A 24,769-nucleotide genomic window follows, 5' to 3' on the forward strand; every position below is an offset into this window, starting at 1 on the left:
TCATCAGATACATTATACCTTTTTCTTCTATCTACTTGAATAACACTTCGGCTTACGTGTCTTTAAATTTTTTTCAGAATAGCTATTTATTGAAAACAACTATTATTTTCTTGAAGCACTAGAGAAAACCTAATTCATCCAATAAGTAAATCAGAATTACTTACAAGGAGTGTCTGATTATTAGGAACCATCACCATAAAGTCTGTCACTTGTTTCATCATATTCTTTCAACGTCAACAAGTTTTTTCCCCTACATCTGGCAACATGGCCAGATCTCAGTTTTGCTTTTTCTCCATTTATTCTGTTTTTTTTTTTTAATATGACTCTGCAGAACACTGACATGGTTCAAAGTGACAGTAACAGTTCACAGAATTAAGAGCCAGAGCTCTGATAAATTATTAAGCAGAGAACTTGCCTCTGGGTAAATATGCCCTTCTTTAATAAAATTCTTTAAGAAGTCTTTTCAGGTGCACCTCCTTCAAGTAAAGTACCTTATTCAAAAACTGGCTATTTCACCTTCCTCTGTCTTTCCTAGCTCCCAGCATCATCATTCATTATTCCCAAGTGACCTTGTTCCTACCTGTTCTCATCTCCCTCAAAGCCCTGGCTCTAAGAGGAGTCACTTTCCCTTCTGCTGTACATTCCTGGAATCAGGCACCTCTGTCCACTGCTGCTGTCCATGCTAATGGGTAATATTGTTAGAAAGAAGAGGTGAACATTATAGCAAGTAGATAATCATAACATTTTAAAAATCATAAATCTTTAAAAGCTTCTCATGGGGGAATTCCCTGGTCCAGTGGTTAGGACGCGGCGCTTTCACTGCTGTGGCCTGGGTTCAGTCTGGTCGGGGAACTAAGATCCTGCAAGCCGTGTGGTGTGGCCAAAAATCAACATAAATAAAAATTGCTCATGAATAGACCAAAGTACGAGCAGATAACTGCATTTTATGTAAATACACAGGTAACTTGAATTCCATCCAGTTCACCCCAAAGTACTTACTTTGTTCCAGGAGTGTCATTGGCCAAGCGTGAATGGTTGGGCGGATGGTGCTCCATCAGCGCTTCCCGCCTTGGTCCCGCTCTTCCATCTAGTTTAAAGTCTCTAAGAACAGATGGGGACGAGTCTCCTATTTTTCCTCTTTCCCATTAGATTGCCTTCCCCAAACTCTTCTTCTTCTCTTTTTCTTTTGTTTTAATATTACCTTTTTCTTTCTTTCTTTTTTTTTTTTTTTGAGGTACGCGGGCCCCTCACCGCTGCAGCCTCCCCCGCTGTGGAGCACAGGCTCTGGACGCGCAGGCTCAGTGGCCATGGCTCACGGGCCCAACCACTACGCGGCACGTGGGATCCCTCCGGTCCGGGGCACGAACCCGTGTCCCCCGCATCGGCAGGCGGACTCTCAACCACTGCGCCACCAGGGAAGCCCTTTTTATACTTTTTAAGTCAGTTTAAGTGAAGGTTTCTGTCACTTGTAACCACAAGATTCTTTCTTTTCCCCACTCAGAACCTAGATATGTTTATTTTATTTAATTTATTTTTTTATTTTTTTATTGGAGTGTAGTTGCTTTACACTTCTGTGTCAGTTTCTGCTGTACAGCAAAGTGAATCAGCCATATGTATACATATATGCCCTCATTTTTGGATTTCCTTCCCATTTAGGTCACCACAGAGCACCAAGTAGAGTTCCCTGTGCTATACAGTAGGTTCTCATCAGTTACCTGTTTTATACATGGTAGTGTATATATGTCAATCCCAATCTCACAATTCATCCCCTCCTTCCCCCTGGTATCCATACATTTGTTCTCTATGTCTGTGTCTTTATTTCTGCTTTGCAAATAAGATCATCTATAACCACAAGATTCTTAACAAATCTTAAGAGAGAGTGCTTAGGTTGCATTGCTTGTTCAACATTTCACGTGTTGCCAATATTTCTCTTATGTCAGTGCAGCTGAATGACCATTTTACCCTGGGAAGAACCAGTTCTCTCTTGGGCTGTGGCGACCGCTTTGCTGAGCACTGTGATAATGGCAGGAGGCTCGAGAGCCCGGGGCCGTGTGTGGTTCAAGTTTCAGGCTCACGCTCATTGACAAGTCACGTAACCTCTGAGTTAGAAAAGGGGCACAGAGATGAGAGGGGATTAAGTGACATCACATCGTTGTGGTGTCATCCGGAGGCCAAGACTGCCCCCCATCTGCTGAACTGGCTGCTGGGGAGTGTGAATGAGGCCCCCCCCAGACTAGGCTGCCAGATAAAATACAGGACACCTGGCCAACTGTGAATTTCAGATATGTAATGAAGACGTTTTAGTACAAGTATGTCCCAAATATTGCACAAGGATATACTTATACTAAAAAAGTATTCACCGTTTATCTGAAATGCAAAGTTAACTGCGCGTCCTGGTGCCCCAAGTGCCCTCCCATGTTCAGGCTTCTCAGGATGTGTACTCCAGGGAAAGGGACTCTGCAACTTCGGTTTGACCACGTGGCTCAAGCCATCTCAAATATTTAAGAACTGTTTTAAGAACTAGAATTTATAGGAGTTTGTGGTTACTTGGCTCTTCAGGGGGAAGAAGGGAGGGAGGGTCTAGAGCTAGTCTAGTGGTGTCACCAATCAAGATAAACCCTACAGAAGGAAGAGTAATCAGGGCTGGCAGAGGAAGGATTAAAATGGGGTCAGCTGCAGAGAATGCATTCAGTTTGGGATTTCTTGAGTTTTCGGGGGCTTATGAATCCCTGACGTGTATAATTTTAGTCCTGAAGGTTGGGAATTGGATAAAGAATGAATGAGATAGGGATTGAATGGTAAGTAGCTTATGAGTAGTTGTAAAGCCTTATGAAGGTGTGCAATCTCTTAGGGTGAAGCTATAGGTGAGGAGAGAGTGGTGTCAAGTGAGGGGTCTCTGGGGGGCCAGTATTAAAGGACAGAGGAAGAGCTGAGTAGGGAGGCTAAGGGGAGCGGAGCCTCCCTTAGCGGAGCGGAGCCTCCCTTAGCGGAGCAGAGCGGAGAGGCTGGAGGAGCGGAGAGGTCACAGAAGCCAGTGAAGAATGAGAAATGGCAATAGTGTCATATTCAAGGCAGGGATCACCTGGGGTTGCATAAGATGACGATGACCTCTGCTAGAGTAGTTTTAGTGGAATGGGGGCTGGGAGGATGATTTGATTTCAATTTTTTTTTTGGCTCCACTGGGTCTTTGTTGCTGCCCGTGGGCTTTCTCTAGTTGCGGTGAGCGGGGGCTACTCTTCGCTGCAGTGAGTGGGCTTCCCGTTGCAGTGGCTTCTCTTGTTGCGGAGCACAGGCTGTAGGTGCATGGGCTTCAGTAGTTGCAGCACACAGGCTCAGTAGTTGTGGCTCACGGGCTTAGTTGCTCCATGGCATGTGGGATCTTCCTGGACCAAGGATCAAACCCGTGTCCCCTGCATTGGCAGGCAGATTCTTAACCACTGCACCACCAGGGAAGTCCTGGGAGGTTGATTTAAATAGGAGAGGCACCTGGGAGATGAAACGTTAAGTGGAGACCGTACTCTCAGGAAGCTGGCCAAGGAGGGAAGACATTAGCAAGGAAAAAAAATCCCTAGAATTCTGGAAAGGGGTTTCTTCCTCAAAGGGAAGAGACTTGAGCCCATTTATCGACGCATAGAAGGAGCTGTGAAAGAGAATGAGCTTAAAATGCTGATAACTGTGCAAGCAAAGACCAGAAGGGAGTTAGCTTTGAATAGAAGGCGGCCCATTCTTCCTCTACGACTGGAGGGAAGCTCAAAAAGCACCTGCTGCAGCTCTCACACAGAGGTCTTAGTTCTTGAAGGTTTCAGGGAATAAGGTCAGGAAGGAAGGAGCAAGGGTATGGGGGGTGGAGGTAAAAGCAGTGTGAATGAGTGCCATTCCCGCCTCTTCCCTGAATGCCACCTGCAGGGCCAAAGTCGGGAGGAAGAACAGTGGGGGCTTGCTGGCCTCACCCGTGCTCCCACTGCTGCCTCTGGGGTCACTGGGGGTCTGTTAAATGTTAAATATAATGGAAGCTCTTTCTCCTTCTTAGAGAAGCTCATAGCCAAACCGAAAAGCGCAGGAGAGATAAAATGAACAACCTGATTGAAAAACTGTCCGCGATGATCCCTCAGTGCAATCCCATGGCACGGAAACTGGACAAACTGACAGTTTTAAGAATGGCTGTTGAACACTTGAGATCTTTAAAAGGTGAGTTTGAAATGGCCTCCATACTTGGATTTGTGAAGTCTTCCCTGTAATTGAAGTCCCTGATGGGTTTGTTTTGTTGTTATTGGCTACTGAGATTTTATACAGATGTGTCTTTCAACTTCATAGGTATTCATTTTGATGCTTGTCCGTATTCTGTACGTGGAGAAAATACTAATTTGGATGTCAGAAAACTTGGTTGCACTAAAAGCTTCATCTTGAGTTTACTGTGTGAACTTGAAAAGCCTTTATATTTCTACTAGTTTCCTCACACATAATATGAAGATGATAAAACCTGCTGTACATACCTCTCAATATTTTAGAAGTTTTTAAATGTTAATTATTATAATTTTAAGTTATTGACAGATTTCCACTATTAGAAAAGAAAACCTCCTTAAATTCAGCAATTTCTCTTAAAACTTTATTCAGACTTGTAAGTAGTACCTGAAAATGCATCACACCTTACTATTCTAAGATATTCTCACATTTACGAGACATTGGGTGAAGGAGGTCCTTAGCTGATGCTTCTTGGGGCGTGCGGGATCGTTTCTGACTTTAGAAGTTCCCCTATTTGAGCTTGAATTTTAAATCAAAGTGTAATAAGTATTCTGTGTATATGTGTAGTCGAAATCACATCTGGTTTGGGAATAACCCTGGTCTGACTTGGGGGGCAGAATGATGGAAATAGAATTGAGTTTTAGGTACAGGAATGTTAATGACATAAATTCATATTGAGATTATCAGAGGACCGGCAGAGGAGTTCGCTGCAGACCACTGAGAAGACTCTGAAAGTTCAGATTTGTAAAGATCTAAAAGATTATAGTGAAATCTGGCTCAGAAAGTATAAGAAAGGAATAAGCAAAGGAAGACCAAGGGTCTTCTTTAGATGTCTGTCCTATACTGCATACCAGGAAAAGGAATCTGTTTCAGGGAAAAGGAAGTTCTGTGGTCTGCACATCGAGACTTTGCCAAGTCAAGTTAAAGTGGCTTAGAGGAGAGCAGTGTTCTCTGGACTCCAGGTGCAAACTGGAGCCCAGACAAAGAGGATCTTACTTCATAATGAGACAAAAAATCCTGGCAAATCTGTTCGGATTGGAGGAGGAGGGGCCATTGGCAAATTAGGAAGTAAAACTAGAGACAGCTATTAAAGGGCTATTCAGTAGTAATTTGTGCAAGTTGTACTTTAAATCACCTTCCTCAGATCTCCACAGATGGTAGAAAAATGACTTATGCACTGCATGCAGATCTGGAGTGCAGGCAGTGGGGAAAAGCAAGTTCAGCCCTTGATCCCTTCAGTGCCATGCAGAGAGCAGCCCAGGTGTTGGGAGACTGCCTGGCTGGCTTCCTTTTGGGAGTGTGATAGGAGGTCTTTGGTTCATAAGAGTCTGTTGTGAAAGAAGATTCTCTTTTACCCACAACTGGGTCTTGCATAAGTTGTATGCAACACTTCCCTTAAATCTTTTAGCAGTGAACATTAGCAGGCTCAACCGAGGTCATTTGCTTGCAGCCCTAAAATTACCCAACAGTTTTCACATTCACAACGTCCTGGCAGAAGAGGACCTGAGGGAAAAGCCATGAATCAGTCAACTAATTCAACAAACATGAAATGAGCATCAGCTCGGTTCCTGTCCTGTGCTGGGGTTAGGAAAATGAAGGAGGCAAGATCTCTGTGCTTGGAGGGGTTCGTGGTGGAAAGGGAGACAGACCCCGGAGGAGATCATTAACACCCGGTGTGATAAATGTTATGTGGAAGTACGCGTGGGACGAGGGGCAGCTCAGGGAGGAGACGCTGTCTAAATCCAGAAGGGATTCTTTGGAGCAGAGCGTAGATTTAACCATTGGCCCTTCTAAGCTGAAGCGAGGTGGTCATGTACGCATCACACATCCTGACCAGATCCTTAGTCAGTGCTACCCACGGATGAGATGACTTAAAGCAGCTGGGGCTGCGTTCCAGTGCCCTAGCCAGAGTGTACCCCAACTCGATCCACAAATGCCCAGATGCCAGATCATGAGAAGGCTGCACGTGGATGGTCCACACGTAATTACTTTGAAGACAGAGGATGGTGAAATGATTTTTTTCTCTACACTCTGCAGCAGTGCTTTGCAGACTATCTGGGGGGGAGAGCAAGTGCTCCCCACCCCCATCCATTGTAAAATACGGTACAATTAATCAGTGGAAAAACGCTCATGGGCTGGGATGCCACAACAGTGTTACGTTTCTGTAAAAGTGTCTAAATGTGTATTCTTAATTTCTGTGCTCATCTCACCACGGTGTGGTGACGACAGTGGTTTGCAGACCACATTTGGAGTAAGCCGCCTTCTGCAGCAGGAGGCGCTTTCCGAGAACCTGCGTGGGTCCGAATACCTGGGAGCCAATAATGCATGCGTGTGGGTCCTGGAGGCAAACCTGGGTTCGAATCCTGGCTCCCTGCCTTAATTGCCATGGGACTTAAGTTACTTCACATTCTAACCCTCAACTCCCACAGCTGTGAAACAGGGATAATGCATTGCCTCATAGGGTTGTTGTTAAGAGTAAAGGACAAGTGTAAAGGGTGAGCACAGTGTTTCTCTTTTTTTCATTATTGTTCTTTTTTTTACTGCGGTATAGTTGATTTACAATGTCGTGTTGGTTTCAGGTGTACAGCAAAGTATATATTGAGCTATACATATACAGTAGGTCCTTGTTTTTTATTTTGTATCCATTAATCCCAAACTCCTAACTTATCCCTCCCCCAACACCTTTCCGCTTTGGTAACCACAAGTGTGAGTCTATGTCTGTGAGTCTGCTTCTGTTTTGTAAATACTGTTTCTGTTATTTGTATCATTTTTTTAGATTCCACATGTAAGTGATATCGTATGAAGTTTGTCCTAAGACAGATGTCAGAGAAAGAGCGCAGGGTTTCTTGATGCTGGAGGTGGTGGTCAGAGGACAGGAGGAAGAATTGTTATTGTCATATTGATCATTATTATCCTTATTATAATGATCATTGTCATACTGTCATTTTCTAATGACGGTGATGAACTTTATAACAAAAGTCAGTGATCATGTTTCCTCATTTATTTTTGCCACCAGAATCTGAGGATCAACTTTGTCACTGCCCTTTGGCAGGCGTACAGAATCGCACGGCTTGCATTTTGTTAGCTCACCTCACCCTGGCTTCAGCTCTTTGCTGACTGCCCTCTTTTTCTCCCTGGCACGTCCTCACGTCCTCACGTCCTCACGTCCTCACGTCCTCACTCTCCTGTTGCGTCAGGGCTCGCCCATTCTGGCTGACAGACACTGACCGGCTTTCCTCAGCGCGATTCCGCCAACCTGGCTTCAGGCCAGCCTGGAAGTGTCAGCGCCTCACTCACACTGATGTATTCCTGTGCCTGGCCTGGCACGCAGAGTCTGCGTCTTTCATCCCTTTCTCAACTCCCTCCTACCAGGCTACTGGGTAGTAATAATAATAAGTAGTCATTTGGGGAAATTCTTTGAGGGCTACCTAGAAGGTAGATTCCAAAAGAGATTTCGTTTGCTTATGCCAGGCCTTTAAGGGGTGCTGCCGGTCTGAGAAGACTTTACCCAATCACTCCATGAGTGTGTGTGATTTTTCTGGTTTTGTTTTTTCCCCACCACTTAGGTAGTTGGTGAGTTTCGGCTATACATTCATCCAAGGACCAATTAATGGTTAACATGTCTCAGGGTGTTACCCTACCTTTCTTTTGCAAAAGCATCTTTCCTTGCGGTGCCTAGAAGGAGGGGTTTAGGGTTAGGGAGGTTGGGAAGTGCAAGGGAGGGAAATGTGATTTACTTTTAAATCACCCTTGCTTGGAGGTTATCTGGGGACAGCACACCTTGGCTCGATGAACTGTCCCCTGCGCCCCCTTGTGGCCATGAAGGGCTTTCCCTGTCAAGGTTGGTGGATGCCCTCAAGACAAACGTACTTTTAGTTCTTCCCTTACTTCTCTCAGGTCAAATTTTACCTAGCTTTGACATGATCATTACTTATCATTTTCCCAGCTCTTCTGGTTTCTTTAGAGACTTTCCTTTTAATACTGTAACCTCTATGCTAAGGGCTTAAAGTGAATTATTTCATTTATATTTTATACATTTTTTTGTATAAGTCTCCATATGATCTTTAAAGGGTCCTATGGGAAATCTTATGAATCCATAAAATTTGCTTAGAATTCCAGAATCTCTCTATTCAGGGTAATTCATATGATCAGTTTTAATAAGCTAAGAAATTATAAAAATAACCAGAGTCATGAATATTGTTGCATGTTATTATAATGTTATAGATAATACGTTGCACTTTATTACTTTTCAATATACAGCTCTTACTGTCTGCACATTTGAGTGTAATGGAATAAGTAGTTCTAAGAGTTTACAGTCTGAGAGGCTGTATTACTAGACATTTCAGTCTAGTAATAACGAAGAAAGAGAATGATTACAGAAGAGGTCTTAGAGTGTGCTAAAAGAGAAAATACCATCATCGTCGTTGTCACCAATAGCAACAGCAGCATTGCTAACGTTCACTGAGCATTTACTACATTTCCATCTCTAATTTTTTTTAAAGAAGTACTCTATTTTATTTATTTATTTATTTATTTATTTATTTCTATTTTTGGCTCATTGGGTCTTCGTTGCTGCACGTGGGCTTTCTCTAGCTGCAGTGAGCGGGAGCTACTCTTAGTTGTGGTGCGCAGGCTTCTCATTGTGGTGGCTTCTCTTGTCGCGGAGCACGGGCTCTAGGCGCACGGGCTTCTGTAGTTGTGGCACGTGGGCTCCATAGTTGTGGCTCAGGGGCTCAGTAGTTGTGGCTCATGGGCTCTAGAGCACAGGCTCAGTAGTTGTGGTGCACGGGCTTAGTTGCTCCGTGGCATGTGGGATCTTCCTAGACCAGGGCTCGAACCCATGTCCCCTGCATTGGCAGGTGGATTCTTAACCACTGCGCCACCAGGGAAGTCCCTCCATCTCTATTTTTAATAACTAGTTGACTTCTTTATTTTCAGGTATGACAAGTTCTTATGCAGGAAATAATTACAGACCTTCATTCATTCAGGATAATGAGCTCAGACACTTAATTCTTAAGGTAAGTTAAGAGCTATGTTTGTCTAAGTTGTATTTGTCCTTTCATTTTTGTTTGAAAGGGAGGAAGATTTTTAGTTCTAAAAATTCCTGTTCTAAACATACAGGACTCTGTATTATACCGAATTTCCTTTAAGATAAAAATTTAAGTTATGCAAGTAAATATGTCTTATTAGTTTGGGCTGATGAATGTAGAGGCAGAGGATAGGCACTTTCCAAAGGAGAGAGCATAGCTTGTCTTTAATGCTAAGCTCCTTACACTGCCTGCTGCACTCACTTCCCACACCGTAGGCTCTACTCCCCACTGTTGGCACCTCCTTCAAGGCCATCTACCTGGTACTCAATTCCTTCAGGATCCTGTTCTCTGCAGATGAGCCAGCCACTGCTTACTGAATGAGTTATTAGTCGATGCTTTGCCATTTCTGTCCTCATCATTTCACATGCATGCTTGGGTTTCAGACCCACTGGTCTACAGGTTTATTTGACGTGGAAAATATGACCATGTCATTGGCTTATCCTGCTCCCAGGAGGTAATACATGTCTTGATCTTGTGCTATTACTACTAGGCTTTATGCCTTAGTATGATTAAATAGAAAGATTTTTGATATACATTTGTCCGTTTTTCTTTTAATTTTTTTAAAGAGCCCCTTTTTTATTTGAACAGCTGAATTCAAATATAGTATTCCTGATGCTTCCTTCATCCCAGTCTGCACAGTCCTTCCGTCTCAGTGCATCCACAGGCAACTGTTATTGATGTGTTTTGGTATCTTTACAGAGTTTCTGTATGAGTATAGAATTCAACATAGGTAATTTTTGTATTTTGAAATATCTCAACTAGATATTCCATGCCTGGACTTTCCAAGTCAAAAACATTACTTTAGACTGGGGTTCAATTTGATTTTATCAGTCTTTTTATGTAGTGAGAAAATTTCTTTAAATTAATTTCACTAGCTCTTATGACCACTCTACTAGTTTTATTGCTACAATAATTTCCTCAAAATCTGAATGTATGTGTATGAGAGAGACAGAATTCACTTTGTATTTTTAAAATGTTCACTTTGTATTTTTAAATCCTAGACTGCAGACGGCTTCCTGTTTGTGGTTGGATGTGAAAGAGGAAAAATTCTCTTCATTTCTAAATCAGTCTCCAAAATACTTAATTATGATCAGGTATCCAAAACTGAGGATATTTTCTTACTATGTTTATTAATTTAAAAAAAATTTTTAGGGGGTGTGTGTGGCTGCGTCGGGTCTTAGTTGAGGCATGCAGGATCTTTCGTTGTGGTGTGGGCTCTTCGTTTGGCGCATGGGCTCTTCGTTGCGGCATGCGGGCTTCTCTCTAGTTGCGGTGCGTGGGCTCTAGTTTGAGGCACGCGGGCTCTCTAGTTGAGGCGCACGAGCTCAGTAGTTGTGGCATGTGGGCTTAGTTGCCCCATGGCATGTGGAATCGTAGTTCCCCAGCCAGGGATCGAACCCGTGTCCCCTGCATTGGAAGGCGATTCTTTACCACTGGACCATCAGGGAAGTCCCACTATGTTTATTTTGTAAAAACAAAACACATCTTGAAGCTCTTTTTCTGAACTCTTTCTTCCCATTGGGCTGTGGGATTGGCTTCTGCTAAGTTAGAACTAAGAGAGATGGGAAGATGTGTGGAAAAAGTATGAATTTTTTGTTATTGACAGGAGTGTTCACTTCCTTCAGCAAGTTATTTCATTTTCCTGAACCTCAGCTTCCTCCTATGTAAAAAGTGGAAATTATGATTATACCTGTCTCAGGATGTAAGCACTAAATACGATATCATATTTGAGTGTCTGAAAAATATCGGTCACCCTTCTCTGTTTCCTCCAAGAGACAGCATTATTATTTATTAAGTTACACACACTGCAAAACAGCTTTTTATCTAGGCTCTGGCAACAAACTCTGAAATACATCTTTCATTTAACTAGTGGTGTGATTGATTTGCCTCCTTTTTACTGAACACCATTTAATTTAAACAAGTTACTCAAAAACTATAGCACTGAAACCAACAGAGTGAATAAACTAGCACCTGTGGTCTCCTTCAAAATAGAAATAGAATAATATAGTACATAATAAAAATAATATATATAGCTCTATTTACAGTAGCCAGGACATGGAAGTAACCTAAGTGTCCATCGACAGATGAATGGATAAAGAAGATGTGGCACATATATACAATGGAATATTACTCAGCCATAAAAGGAAATGAAATTGAGTTATTTGTAGTGAGGTGGATGGACCTAGAGTCTGTCATACAGAGTGAAGTAAGTCAGAAAGAGAAAAACAAATACCGTATGCTAACACATATATATGGAATCTTAAAAAAAAAAAAATGGTCGTGAAGAACCTAGGGGCAGGACGGGAATAAAGATTGCAGACCTACTACAGAATGGACTTGAGGACACTGGGAGGGGGAAGGATAAGCTGGGACAAAGTGGGAGAGTGGCATGGATATATATACACTACCAAATGTAAATCCAATAGCTAGTGGGAAGCAGCTGCATAGCACAGGGAGATCAGCTCGGTGCTTTGTGACCACCTAGAGGGGTGGGATAGGGAGGGTAGAAGGGAGACGCAAGAGGGAGGAGATATGGGGATATATGTATATGTATAGCTGATTCACTTTGTTATAAAGCAGAAACTAACACACCATTGTAAAAAATAATAATAATATATATAAAGATATAATAAATAAGATAGAAATAAGATAGCCCCCAGCTTTAATCTTAAATAACTCCCATTAATCTCTGCCTGTAGTCCCCCCAAACTTGAAAATTTGGAGAGATAGAAGGCATTCATAGATAATGAGTTAAATAGCAGAAAAAGATTTTATGAACTTACATACAGAGGGAGTGAAAACCAAATGAATCATGCAGCTGGTTATAGGTGGGGACACAAAAGCAGGGTAAGACTTGATTTTTCTGTCTTCTAATTGGAAATAGAGAACATCACACACATACATACACACCAAGATACTTGACAATTCAAGGTAGCTCTTAAGTTCCAAATTAGTAACATGGAGGCCAGCCCCACTGGACACTGACTTTGCATTTCAGAGACCATTCAAGAGACTCACTGACTGCTCAGGAGGACTTTGGGATCCCCATGGTACAGGGTCTGGTCTTCAACTTTTCAGCCTCAGAAATCTGATTTGTCTAGAACAGCAGAGATTGGCACAACATTGTAAATCACCTGTACTTCAATTTAAAAAAAAAAAACTGATTTGCTCTGAAGCAGTTCTGGGTATAGACTTATCTTAGCCAATCACACAATAGACTGATGTATAAATCAGATTGCTAGTGGGGTTTTTTTGTTTGTTTTGTTTTTGATAGCGATATCTAACCGCCAAGCACTCCAGGCCACTTGGGCCAGCTGGTCCATTTTTTTTACCTTCTGTAGGAATGTCTGCTTGGGTAATAAAGGAGTTCAGAAGAGGGGTGATCACTGTGGGCTTCACATGTGAAGTAGAATGTCTCCTAGGCTTTAAGATGAGCAGAGAAGGGGAGGAAGACATTTCAGGTTGGGAGAAGGAATCTTGGAATTCAGGGAGTAAAAGGCAATTGGCTGGATCAGCCAGGGAACTGAGTTTCTAGAGAAAAGGTAATGAATTCCACGTGATGAGACCATGCAAGCAAAGTCATGGGCTGAGGAATGCTGTGCATGTGGGGAGAAGTGGAATGCCAAATGAGACGTATTCCAGGTTGGATTTGAGTTATCAACAGTATGGTAATTATTTGTAAGCAGTATGGTAAATTTGAGTTACACCATAAAAATCACAGGTATTCTCTGACTTCTATATTATACTGTTAATATAATCTCTTTTACTAATGGTAAAGTTTAAAGTAAATAATAATATGCCTTGAAGTAACATGTGAATTGGGGATGTTACCAAAATTAACAAGAATAAATAGAATGTTAGTTATTAGGTGTGTGTATGTGGTTTGTGTGTATCCAGTTATGGGTCTGTGTGCATGTGTTTTTTTCTATCTGCACGTATCACTGTTTTTAACACTGACCAGGTGTTAAAAACACCTGAGCTTAAGAAAAAGCCACTTTAAACCAAAGAAAGAGTATCCTTTGTCTGTATGAGGAAAGGCAGAAATGACATGATACTGATTTTCAATAAACATCTACCTTATAAATAGGCTAGTTTGACTGGACAAAGCTTATTTGACTTCTTACATCCAAAAGATGTTGCCGAAGTAAAGGAACAACTTTCTTCCTCTGATATTTCACCAAGAGAGAAGCTAATAGATGCCGAAAGTAAGTACTCATTTCAGCATTCTTACCATTTTTTGTAAATGTAATTATTACTTCAGAGTACAGCTGTACAGTGTTTTGAAAACATTAGCTAATTATGGTTTTATCAAGAGGAGAATTATTTAGTAAACTTTATAATCATCAACCTCAGTTTAATAAAGCAATATAACAAATACATTCATCTGAAGATGCTTTGGGGAAAATGTTATCACTTCATATTCTCTATTTTTCATACACTAATAAAATATTTATAGGAAAGTATCATTTGGAGTAAAAAAAATTGCTGGATTTTTTTATTATTTAGTTGTATGCTGAGGGACAATTATTCTCTTTCTTAAATGTGTTAGTTAGGTCTACTCAGTGTGAAAGGCCTTGTATAATTGTGCTTGAGAAGTATACATATTCTTTATCTTCTCCAGAAATAATTCTCTTCTCTGAAAATGCTTATTGCCTAATAATTATTTATAATATAAAAATAATAATGCTTTATGCTACTGATTACTGTTTTAGTTAAGGCTTTTTTCATTTAATTTTTATTTCATTTAAATTATCTTTACTATCTGCCCCCCTGGGGAAAAATATAAAGGTAAATTTCAAGTGATTATAAGTTATCAAAATGTGATTGCTTGACAAATACATTTTTTTGGTATGTTTCACTTTGGGGTTTACTGTATAATAATGTCAATAACCATTTCTCAAGTAATAGATGACCAGAAAATGTTAGGAGATAGATTTCAAAATTATTTGAAAATGTTATTTTCTACCTATTCTCTTACCTTTTTGCACTATGAAAGCTGGTTTGCAAGCTCACAGTAATTTCCACACCGGAAGGAGTTGTGTGTATTCTGGCTCAAGACGATCCTTTTTCTGTCGAATCAAGAGTTGTAAAATCTCTGTTAAAGAAGAGCACGAATGCTTACTCAACTCAAAGAAGAAAGGTATTGTCCTTTTGAAATGTCAAGTGATTTGAGCCATGGATATAAAATTAGATGTCCTAAATATTTTCTGTACAAGAAAAAAAAAATAAGCTGAATGGTCAAGGCAAATAATTGAGGCCAAAAGCATTTATTTATCTAAATAATTCTGGTTCTGGTGAACCAAGACCGTGTTAAGTAGATCCAACCATAAGTGAATCAGCTAACCTACACAGCAGTCCATATGAGAGAAAACCTTGGCGGCCAACCCAACTACCTTAACACGGCTGAAATCTCTGTGATGTTCGATGCAAGTTATAAATTGAGTAGAGGCTAACATTATCAAGTTTTGTTTGTGTTTTAAAGACTACCAGATTAATTTCTCTCTCCTTCTGTGAAGAAAAGAGTTTCCACATGGACTTATTTAGTACTAATATTTCAGTCATCTCTTTGTTGTGGTGCATGGCTAGTGTCCAGGGTAACCATTTTACTTCTGTAAAACCTGATCTCACCCTCTGCCCCCTGGCCTAGCATCTTACTCTTTGTTTCTAAACCTTGCAACTGCGTAGGTTGCAACCTCTCTATTCTTTTTGAGAACCACTGCTTTAAACTCTTGTGTCAAGTATGAGATTCTTTGGGAACACAAGAAGAGGAAAGGGTAGAGGAAGAGGGGATGCCCTGGGCAGCAGTGCCGAGACTGGTGCAGGCTCAGCGGCCATGGCTCACGGGCCCAGCCGCTCTGCGGCATGTGGGATCTTCCTGGACCGGGGCACGAACCCGCGTCCCCTGCATCAGCAGGTGGACTCTCAACCACTGCGCCACCAGGAAAGGCCCGCTTACAGTTTTTTTATAGCGTGCAAAATAATGTTTGAAGGCCATTGCTTTAGAGATTAGAGAAGTAATAGATGAGTCACAGGATACCCCTAGGAACACCTCTGTGCTTTTAGTAGACCCCTCACCTGATAGTGAGAAAGACTTTTTTCATGTTATATGAGGTCCAGGGGGAGCTAAGTGACCATTGCCATCACCGCAGTAACATATGAAGTACTAAATCAGACACCCTGGGTCTGCCCCCCTTAGGATTTCATATTAAGACCACAGGAAGGTCAAGACGTGTAGACCAGCTAGGAGAACCTCACAAACATTTCAAAAGATCTGTCCCCGAATAAGGAAGACTACAGGATGATCAGTGGAGATATGAAAGATTTAAGAGGACAGCTTGGTGATGTGCTTCTCCACCATAATGAAGGTTTAATCCTGAATTGACAAGTGCCCAGTGTGGAAGAAAAGATTGGTGCCTGTCAAGCCTATGGCCCTGGAGGCTTCCCAGACTCAGATCTCCAAAACAGGATGCCAACAGCAGCACCAGGGCATCCTGCTGGAAGGAATGGAGAGTGCAAGCCCATTGGCAGATCCTGGACCATTAAAGCACAGGCAACACCTCTTTCCAGGAAATCTTCCCTGACACCCTCCCCTTGTTGGTTGGCTTGAGTCCCCAGTACCCGCTTTTGCTAATCCATTAATAATCCTGAGCATCTCTGACATCACAGCCCTTTCCACACTGTATCAAAATTATTATTATTTTTTTGTTTGCCTCCCACACTAAACTGAGAGCTTCATTTCCATTTCCATGATGGCTGGCACACAGTAGGCACTGAAACATTTACTGAAGGCATAAGTGACCGTCCTCTTGCCCTTTGTTCCTGATTCACTGACCGCATCATTGCTCTTCAGTCTACAAGAACAATTACGAATCCAGTGAATTAGTCTACATTATAGGGTCTTTCTTTCACCAAAGAAGCAATTTAAACACATTTTGAGATTTTTTTCCCCCAAGACATTTTGAGCAAATACTATGGACTGAATTATGTCCCCTAAAATCCATATGTTGAAGTCCAGTGTGGTCATATTTGGAGATGGGACCTTTGGGAGATAATTACGTTTAGGTGAGGTCATGAGGGTGAGGCCCTCCTTCTAAGTGGAGACCCCAGAGAGTTTGCAGTCTGTGAGCACACAGCGAGATGGTAGCTGTCTGTGAGCTAGGATGAGAGTCCCCACCAGAACTCAACTATGTTGCCATCCTGACCTTGGAGCTCCAGCCTCCAGAACTGTGAGGAAATAAACTTCTGTTAGTTAAGCCACTCAGCCTGTAGCGCTTTGTTATGCGGGCCCCAGCTGACTAGGATGGGAAACAGCTTGGATCATTTTTCTCTACCAGAATTCCAATAAGTAAATCTGAAAAGGCTCTGCAGTGGAAACCAAAGGAATCTTGGCCTTGCTGAAAATAAATATATGTTTATTAAGTTGGCATTTTACAGTTTGTCTTGAAATACGGGACTGCAAGTCACAAATAGGTGGTAGGACTGTACCTTGTCCAGGCTCATCCTTTCTCTTACCTTAGAGTTTTCATTTCATTTTTTGTCAAATTCTAGGACAGCACATGACTGAATATATACAGTCAGTCACTAATAATAATCTCAGAGGTATAATGCTTTCTGTGTCTGACCTTTTAACCCTTTGTAAAGATACCGAAAGGAAAGTGAGGTATCTTTTGTGAAACTCCGTGGTACTGTGGTAGCATTCCAAAGCAGTCTTGTAAATACTGAATCTTAAGCAAAAACACATGTGTATAGTCATAGGTTAAAAAAAAAAAATCCAAGCAGCATTCTTGAAGAATGTAATAATCAAACTTTAGTCCTTCCATGTGGTTTCTAAAAGGATTGTTTTTTTAATTATAAGTTTTAGAGATGTATAAGAGAGGCAGGGAAAGTTTCTTTCCTTTGAAATAAATATTGATAATCCTACTGGGAAAAGACAGATATTTCAAGAATATCTGGTAAACGGTCAATTGGAGCTAATTTTTAGTTGAATTCTGTGATGCATTAAAGAAACTGAAATATCGTTAAGTCCCTCCATTGTCCCAGGTTCTTCTACTAGGCCCTGCTTCACAACAGCCATGCTGGTGGACAGGCTTTAGGACAGAGTGGACAGGGCCTGGGCTCTGAATTCAGTAGAGTTTTCATGTCAGGTCTGCTGCTTAACAACTGTGCAGCGTTAGGCAAGTTCCTCTCAATACATGGAAAATGGGTGGGTGGACTGAATTGTGTTTCCCCTAAATCCACATGTAGAAGGCCTTATTCCCAATGTGACTGTATTTGGAGACAGGGCCTTTAAAGAGGTAATAAAGGTTAAGGGAGGTCATAAGAGTGGGGCCCTAATCCGGTGTGACTGGTATCCTCGTAAGAGGAGGAGAAGACACCAGGGGTGCATACACGCAGAGGAGGCCACCTGAGGATGCAGTGAGAGAGGCCTCAGGAGAAACCAAGCCTTCCAACACCTTGATCATGGACCTCTAGCCCCCAGAACTTTGCGAAAATAAATTTCTATTGTTTAAGCCACCAGTCTGTGGTATTTTGTATAGCAGCCTGAGCAGGCTGATACAATGGGTAGACTAACGGCACCTCACGGGAGTGTGGTTAGGATTACATGTAGCTGAGGCAGTGTTTGGCTCCTAGTAAGCACTCACTATGTGTAAGCTGTTATTTGTGGCTCAGAAAGGAGAGGGAAAATAAAAGAGCAAGAAAGAGAATCAGTATGTATTTAAAGTCTGTATGCCAAGCACTTTGCATAAGTACCTAATTTAATTTGCATAACAGTCCTGTGCAAACCATCCCAGTCTTGCAAATGAGAAAAACCAGAAGCTGAAAAAGGTTCTGTAACTTGTCTGAAGTGACATAGAAAGTGGCAGAATCAGGAATCTGGCTTTAAAATCTGTCTTCTTTCCACTATGCCATGCCGCCTATTAGAGTAGCTTCCTAGATGCCAAAGGTTATTAATGGGAGAGGTCCATTCTAGATGATTTCTGCAGCAGACACACAGCAAGGGGGTCGGCTCCTGTTGTGGGAATGTACCCCCGCCCACACACAGATGCTCATCCCCACGCGAAGCTGGGCCACACAGATGCCTGCAGTTAGAGCCAAGTATGTTTTCAAAGAGGACTTTTTAATCTGCTCAAGTACTTGACCAGGTGTTCACTTAATACTCCAAAGCTCTGTGCCAAAAGCATGAGGTCGATTTGGCCTAAGAGGTGATGAGGGCTTGTGTTAACCATCAGCGGGGCCAGTCCCCGCAGTGGAAGAGTTGGAAGTTGGGGAGCAGTGTATGTAGACAGATGCCTGGGCCCCGATGAGGTAACCGCAGAATGTAACCCTGATTGGCCACGTGGATGGCTTCCCACTCATGAGACTGTTTTGTATTTTACTTTAACCAAAGGCAGTGTCCGTCAAGTGAAATGATTATCTTTTGCATAGAGTTGCTACTACATTGTTTTTTCCAATAATAATTAGCTAATGGAATTCACTATGTTTTAAGACCACTCCCTATTAATGAAGAAAGCCTTTTACCAGGACGTGCCAGTTCCATTTAAAATTTTAAATTATTGCTTAAGACTATTTTTTAGAGCAGTTTTAGGTTTACAGCAAAATCGAGAGAGAGGTACAGAGATTTCCCATGTACCCCTTGCCCTCACACATGTATAGCTTCCCCCATTATCAACATCTCCCACCCAGAATGCCATATATACTTTTTAAAACAAGGGTGAAACCTACATTGACACATCACAATTACACAAAGTCCATTAGTTTACCTTAGGGTTCACTCTTGGTGTTGTACATTCTGTGGGTTTGGACAAATGTATAATTACATACGTCCATCATTGTAATATCATACAGAGTATTTTCACTGCCCTAAAAATCCTCTGTGCTCTGTCTATTCATCTCTCCCCCAAACTAGCCCTGGCAATCACTTATTTTTTCTTTCCTACTTTTGCCTTCGTTATATTTAAATTTAAAAGAAGAGAGACTAGAAAGCAGCCCTTTTAATGCTAATTGAAAATAAATTTAAGGGGCTTCCCTGGTGATGCACTGGCTAAGGCTCTGCACTCCCAATGCAGGGGGCCTAGGTTCAATCTGTGGTCAGGGAACTAGATCCCACACACATGCCGCAACTAAGAGTTCGCATGCTACAACTAAAGAGCTGGCAAGCCGCAACTAAGGAGCCCTCCTTCCACAACTAAGGAGGCCACAGGCCACAACTAAGGAGCCTGCCATCCACAGCTAAGAACCAGCACAACCAAAAAAAATAAAAATTAAGGTTTATGGAAAGGCCATTTCTCAAGATTGGCTATGAGTCGCTCAAGTAGGGCTTCATTATATTATTCTCTCTGATTTTGTGAATATTTGAGATTTTCCATAATAAAAAGTTTTTTAAAAACATGATTGGCATTAAAACCATTATTTCTACCATGATTCTAACATAAATGCCATGGATTCAGATTTTGAAACAGCTTTTAAAACGGGGTTAAGATTTCTCATATATCTCCACTTGTGAAATCAAACGCTGATAAGGATGGGTGATTGTTACCAAATGTCTTAGGTATTTCTTAAATTTATCTTGGTAAGATAATCAGTAATCCATGGGCCTCTTTTGCAACAAGATATGGCATCCTCTCATGCCCCTTGGCTTCCAGTGTCCAATACTCGTGACTCTCTGCTTGACCTCTTTCTCTGGTCCTTAGAGACAGTTCTGCCTGTACCAGCAAGGGGTGGACCTCCAGTGCTGGGGAGTCAGTGCTCCCCGGGGGGTCCCTCATCCACTGACTGAGGGGAGCTGATGGATAAATATTCTTGCTCTCTTTTCCTTGAGGCCGTTCAAGCTGTATAACTGCGGTTCTTGTTCTACATTTTTTTCCCAGAATGCCCCAATAGGTTAAGCTTTAGTCTCCCAAAGTGGGGACTTGTTGAAAAATGTATCTATTATTAGCTTCTTTGTCTTCCCTGTCTCACTTCCCTGCCAGAGTTCCCTGGGAGCACCTCTCAAATACACTTCTTATACTCAAATCCTTGTCTCAGGATCAGCGGCTGTGAGAATTCAAAGTAAGCCATCAAGATACCAAGTTGAGAGACCCAGCCGGCAACTTGTGGAAGAACAGTTTCATAAAGGATTTTGAACAGATACCCTGTGGATTAAGGCAGTGTTTGGGTTGTTTTTGTTTGTTTTTCTCTTTTTAAAATCATGCAGTCGATTGCACATGAGTCTACCCTGTGGAGCTGATTGTAAATAATTAGTTTGAGAAGGTTGAGGCCCATGACCCCAGTATTTAGGTAAAAGTCTAAAGAATTCTTGGGATGAGAGGATTTTCTTTTTTTGAATTTTTCAATTTTATTTTATTTTATTTTTATACAGCAGGTTCTTATTAGTCATCAGTTTTATCCACATCACTGTATATATGTCAATCCCAATCTCCCAATTCTTCACACCACCACCACCACCACCCTGCCGCTTTCCCCGCTTGGTGTCCATACGTTTGTTCTCTACATCTGTGTCTCTATTTCTGCCCTGCAAACCAGTTCATCTGTACCATTTTTCTAGGTTCCACATATATGCATTAATATATGATATTTGTTTTTCTCTTTCTGACTTACTTCACTCTGTATGACAGTCTCTAGATCCATCCATGCCTCAACAAATGACCCAATCTCATTCCTTTTTATGGCTGAGTAATATTCCATTGTATATATGTACCACAACTTCTTTATCCATTCATCTGTCGATGGCCATCTAGGTTGCTTCCATGTCCTGGCTATTGTAAATAGAGCTGCAGTGAACATTGTGGTACATGACTCTTTTTGAATTATGGTTTTCTCTGGGTATATGCCCATTAGTGGGATTGCTAGGTCATATGGTAATTCTATTTTTAGTTTTCTAAAGAACCTCCATACTGTTCTCCATAGTGGCTGTATCAGTTTACATTCCCACCAACAGTGCAGGAGGGTTCCCTTATCTCCACACCCTCTCCAGCATTTGTTGTTTGTAGATTTTCTGATGATGCCCATTCTAACTGCTGTGAGGTGATACCTCATTGCAGCTTTGATTTGCATTTCTCTAATAATTAGTGATGTTGAGCAGCTTTTCATGTGCTTCTTGGCCATCTGTATGTCTTCTTTGGAGAAATGTCTATTTAACTCTTCTGCCCATTTTTGGATTAGGTTGTTTGTTTTTTTAATATTGAGCTGCACGAGCTACTTATATATTTTGGAGATGAATCCTTTGTCCGTTGATTCATTTGCAAATATTTTCTCCCATTCTGAGGGTTGTCTTTTCATCTTGTTTATGGTTTCCTTTGCTGTGCAAAAGCTTTGAAGTTTCATTAGGTCCCATTTGTTTATTTTTGTTTTTATTTCCATTACTCTAGGAGGTGGATCAAAAAAGATCTTGCTGTGATTTATGTCAAAGAGTGTTCTTCCTACGTTTTCCTCTAAGAGTTATATACTGTCCAGTCTTACATTTAGGTCTTTAATCCATTTTAAGTTAACTTTTCTGTATGGTGTTAGGGAGTGTTCTAATTTCATTCTTTTACATGTAGCTGTCCAGTTTCCCCAGCACCACTTATTGAAGAGATGTCTTTTCTCCATTGTATATCTTTGCCTCCTTTGTCATAGGTTAGTTGACCATAGGTGCGTGGGTTTATCTCTGGGCTTTCTATCTTGTTCCATTGATCTGTGTTTCTGTTTTTGTGCCAGTACCATATTGTCTCGATTACTGGAGCCTTGTAGTATAGTCTGAAGTCAGAGAGTCTGATTACTCCAGCTCCGTTTTTTTCCCAAGACTGCTTTGGCTATTCTGGGTCTTTTGTGTCTCCATACAAATTTTAAGATTTTTTGTTCTAGTTCCATAAAAAATGCCATTGGTAATTTGATAGGGATTGCATTGAATCTGTAGATTGCTTTGGCTAGTATAGTCATTTTCACAATATTGATTCTTCCAATTCAAGAACATGGTATATCTCTCCATCTGTTGGTAAAGTTTCCTGATGGGAGGAACTGGTGGTGGGTAGAGCTGACTGTTGCTCTGGTGGGTAGAGCTCAGTAAAACTTTAATCTGCTTGACTGCTGATGGGTGGGGCTGGGTTCCCTTCCTGCTGGTTGTTTGGCCTGAGGCAACCCAACACTGGAGCCTACCCAGGCTCTTTGGTGGGGCTAATGGCGGGCTTTGGGAGGGCTCAGGCCAAGGAGTACTTCCCAGAACTTCTGCTGCCAGTCTCCTCGTCCTCACAGTGAGACAGAGCCACCCCCCGCCTCTGCAGGAGACCCTCCAACACTATCAGGTAGGTCTGGTTCAGTCTCCCCTGGGTTCACTGCTCCTTCCCCTGGGTCCTGATGCACACACTACTTTGTGTGTGCCCTCCAAGAGTGGAGTCTCTGTTTCCCCCAGTCCTGTCAAAGTCCTGCAATCAAATCCTGCTAGCCTTCAAAGTCTGATTCTCTAGGAATTCCTCCTCCTGTTGCCAGACCCCCAGGTTGGGGAGCCTGATGTGGGGCTCAGAGCCTTCACTGCAGTGGGTGGACTTCTGTGGTATAAGTGTTCTACAGTCTGTGAGTCACCCACCCAGCAGTTATGGGATTTGATTTTACTGTGATTGCGCCCCTCCTCCCCTCTCATTGCAGCTTCTCCTTTGTCTTTGGATGTGGGGTATCTTTTTTGGTGAGTTCCAGTGTCTTCCTGTCAGTGATTGTTCAGCAGTTAGTTGTGATTCTGGTGTTCTCACAAGAGGTAGTGAGAGCATGTCCTTCTACTTCGCCATCTTGAAGCAATCCCCAAGAGGATTTTTTAATAGGATTTTTTAAAACTTTAAATAATTGATCAAATGGGTCAGATTCCATCAGTGAATGGAATTACACAATCCCAGCTAGAATTTTGCCAACTGAATAAATGTTCAAGGTGAGAATTGAGGGACAGATTGAGTTGGAAATTGTTAGTAATCCTGTTTTTAGAGAAGAATTAAAGAGGCTAGGTTCTGTGTGATGAGCTTCCGTATGTAAATTTAAAACATTTTTCAGTCTATATTTTCCATTGAGTAGAATATTTTTTGTCAGTATCATTTGTAAATTTGCAAGCATCATCAGAAATGCCAAACTCAGTTTATAAGCCTTTTTTAAAGTTAACTTATTTTTTTATTGAAGTAACTTTTGTTTATAACATTATATAAGTTTCATGTGTACAACATTATATTTCTACTTCTGTATACACTGTAGTATGCTCACCACCAAAAGTTTAGTTTCCGTCCATCACCATATGGTTGATTCCCCTTTATTCATCTTGCCCTCCCCTCTGCCCCCACTCTCCTTCTCCCCTACCCCTCTGGTGACCACCACTCTGTTCTCTGTATCTGTGTGTTTGCTTTTGTTTGGTTTGGTTTGTTCATTTATTTTGGTTTTTGTTTGTTTGTTTTTTATATTCTAAATATAAGTGAAATCACATGGTATTTGTCTCTCTTTGTCTGACTTATGTCACTCAGCATAATATACTCAGGGTCCAACCATGTTGTCACAGATGTAAACCTTTTTATTTTTGACTGCCATCTAATTTTGTTAATATGAATGAAAACCTTGTATTACACTTACCCCAATTTTTAATTCCTTTAAGATATCTTGGATGTTGGGTGAGGTGAAGGGAGGAGCCCAGGTTTCTCATTTAACTACCTGGGTTGACTGTGGTGTCATTAAGCAGGATAGGGAATAAGTGATAAAGGCTTGGGTTGGGGTTGGAAGAGATAACGACATGTAATTTAAGGTATCTGTGGGCTGTGGAGGGGATGATGTCTGTTAGGTGTTGAATACAAGGTTCTACGCAGGGCTTACAAGAGCTAAACTATCTGTTCCCTGCTTTATTCTGCCACTTCCCCATCACAGACTATGCTTCAGCTGCTTCTGACTGCTCGCTTTTGACTCTCTTTGCACTGGCTGTTCCCTCTGACTGGAGCACCTTTTTGTAGTACTCCCCCTCCATCATTCAGGCAACTCCTGTTTGAACACCTTCTGTGACAGCCACTCACTACCATCAAGTAGCACCACAGTAGTGGTTCACAGAGGGAGTTCTGGAGCCAGCCTGTCTGGATGTAAACCCTCAGCTCCACCCTTCCCTGCTGTGACCCTGGCAGTAACTCCCAGTTTCCTGAGATAATGGGGATGATATTAGAACCTATCATAGGACTACTAAGAAGAATAAATGAATTATTCATTTAGAGAACTTAAAACAGAGCATGGCACATAAAGTGTTCTTTATACCTTTGCTAATACTATTAGTTGCTATCTTATAAGACAGCCCATATCTTCCATTTAAAAAATTTTTTTCTTTTTTAAAGATTTGTAGTAACAGTCTTAGCAACAGGTGCCAACTTAAAACAATGACTGTTCTGGTCTTTTCTAAATCTTATCACGAGCAACTGTTTTGAGTAATTTTTATCAGCTTCCCCCACCCCCCC

General features: G+C 41.6%; 1 protein-coding gene across 1 annotated transcript in view; it reads left to right on the plus strand.

The window, feature by feature from the left end:
• The window catches only part of BMAL2 (basic helix-loop-helix ARNT like 2), an 85,499-nt gene that overhangs the window by 47,185 nt on the left and 13,545 nt on the right, over positions 1-24,769 (plus strand). Inside the window, exons 3-7 of the mRNA XM_024733217.1 lie at positions 4,031-4,188; positions 9,181-9,260; positions 10,334-10,426; positions 13,420-13,537; positions 14,329-14,472. Coding sequence (XP_024588985.1) covers positions 4,031-4,188; positions 9,181-9,260; positions 10,334-10,426; positions 13,420-13,537; positions 14,329-14,472 — 593 coding nt within the window. The remainder of the gene's footprint in view (positions 1-4,030; positions 4,189-9,180; positions 9,261-10,333; positions 10,427-13,419; positions 13,538-14,328; positions 14,473-24,769) is intronic.

The sequence above is a fragment of the Neophocaena asiaeorientalis genome, unplaced genomic scaffold, assembly GCF_003031525.2.
Source record: "Neophocaena asiaeorientalis asiaeorientalis breed wild unplaced genomic scaffold, Neophocaena_asiaeorientalis_V1.1 scaffold150, whole genome shotgun sequence".
Taxonomy (NCBI): Eukaryota; Metazoa; Chordata; class Mammalia; order Artiodactyla; family Phocoenidae; genus Neophocaena; species Neophocaena asiaeorientalis.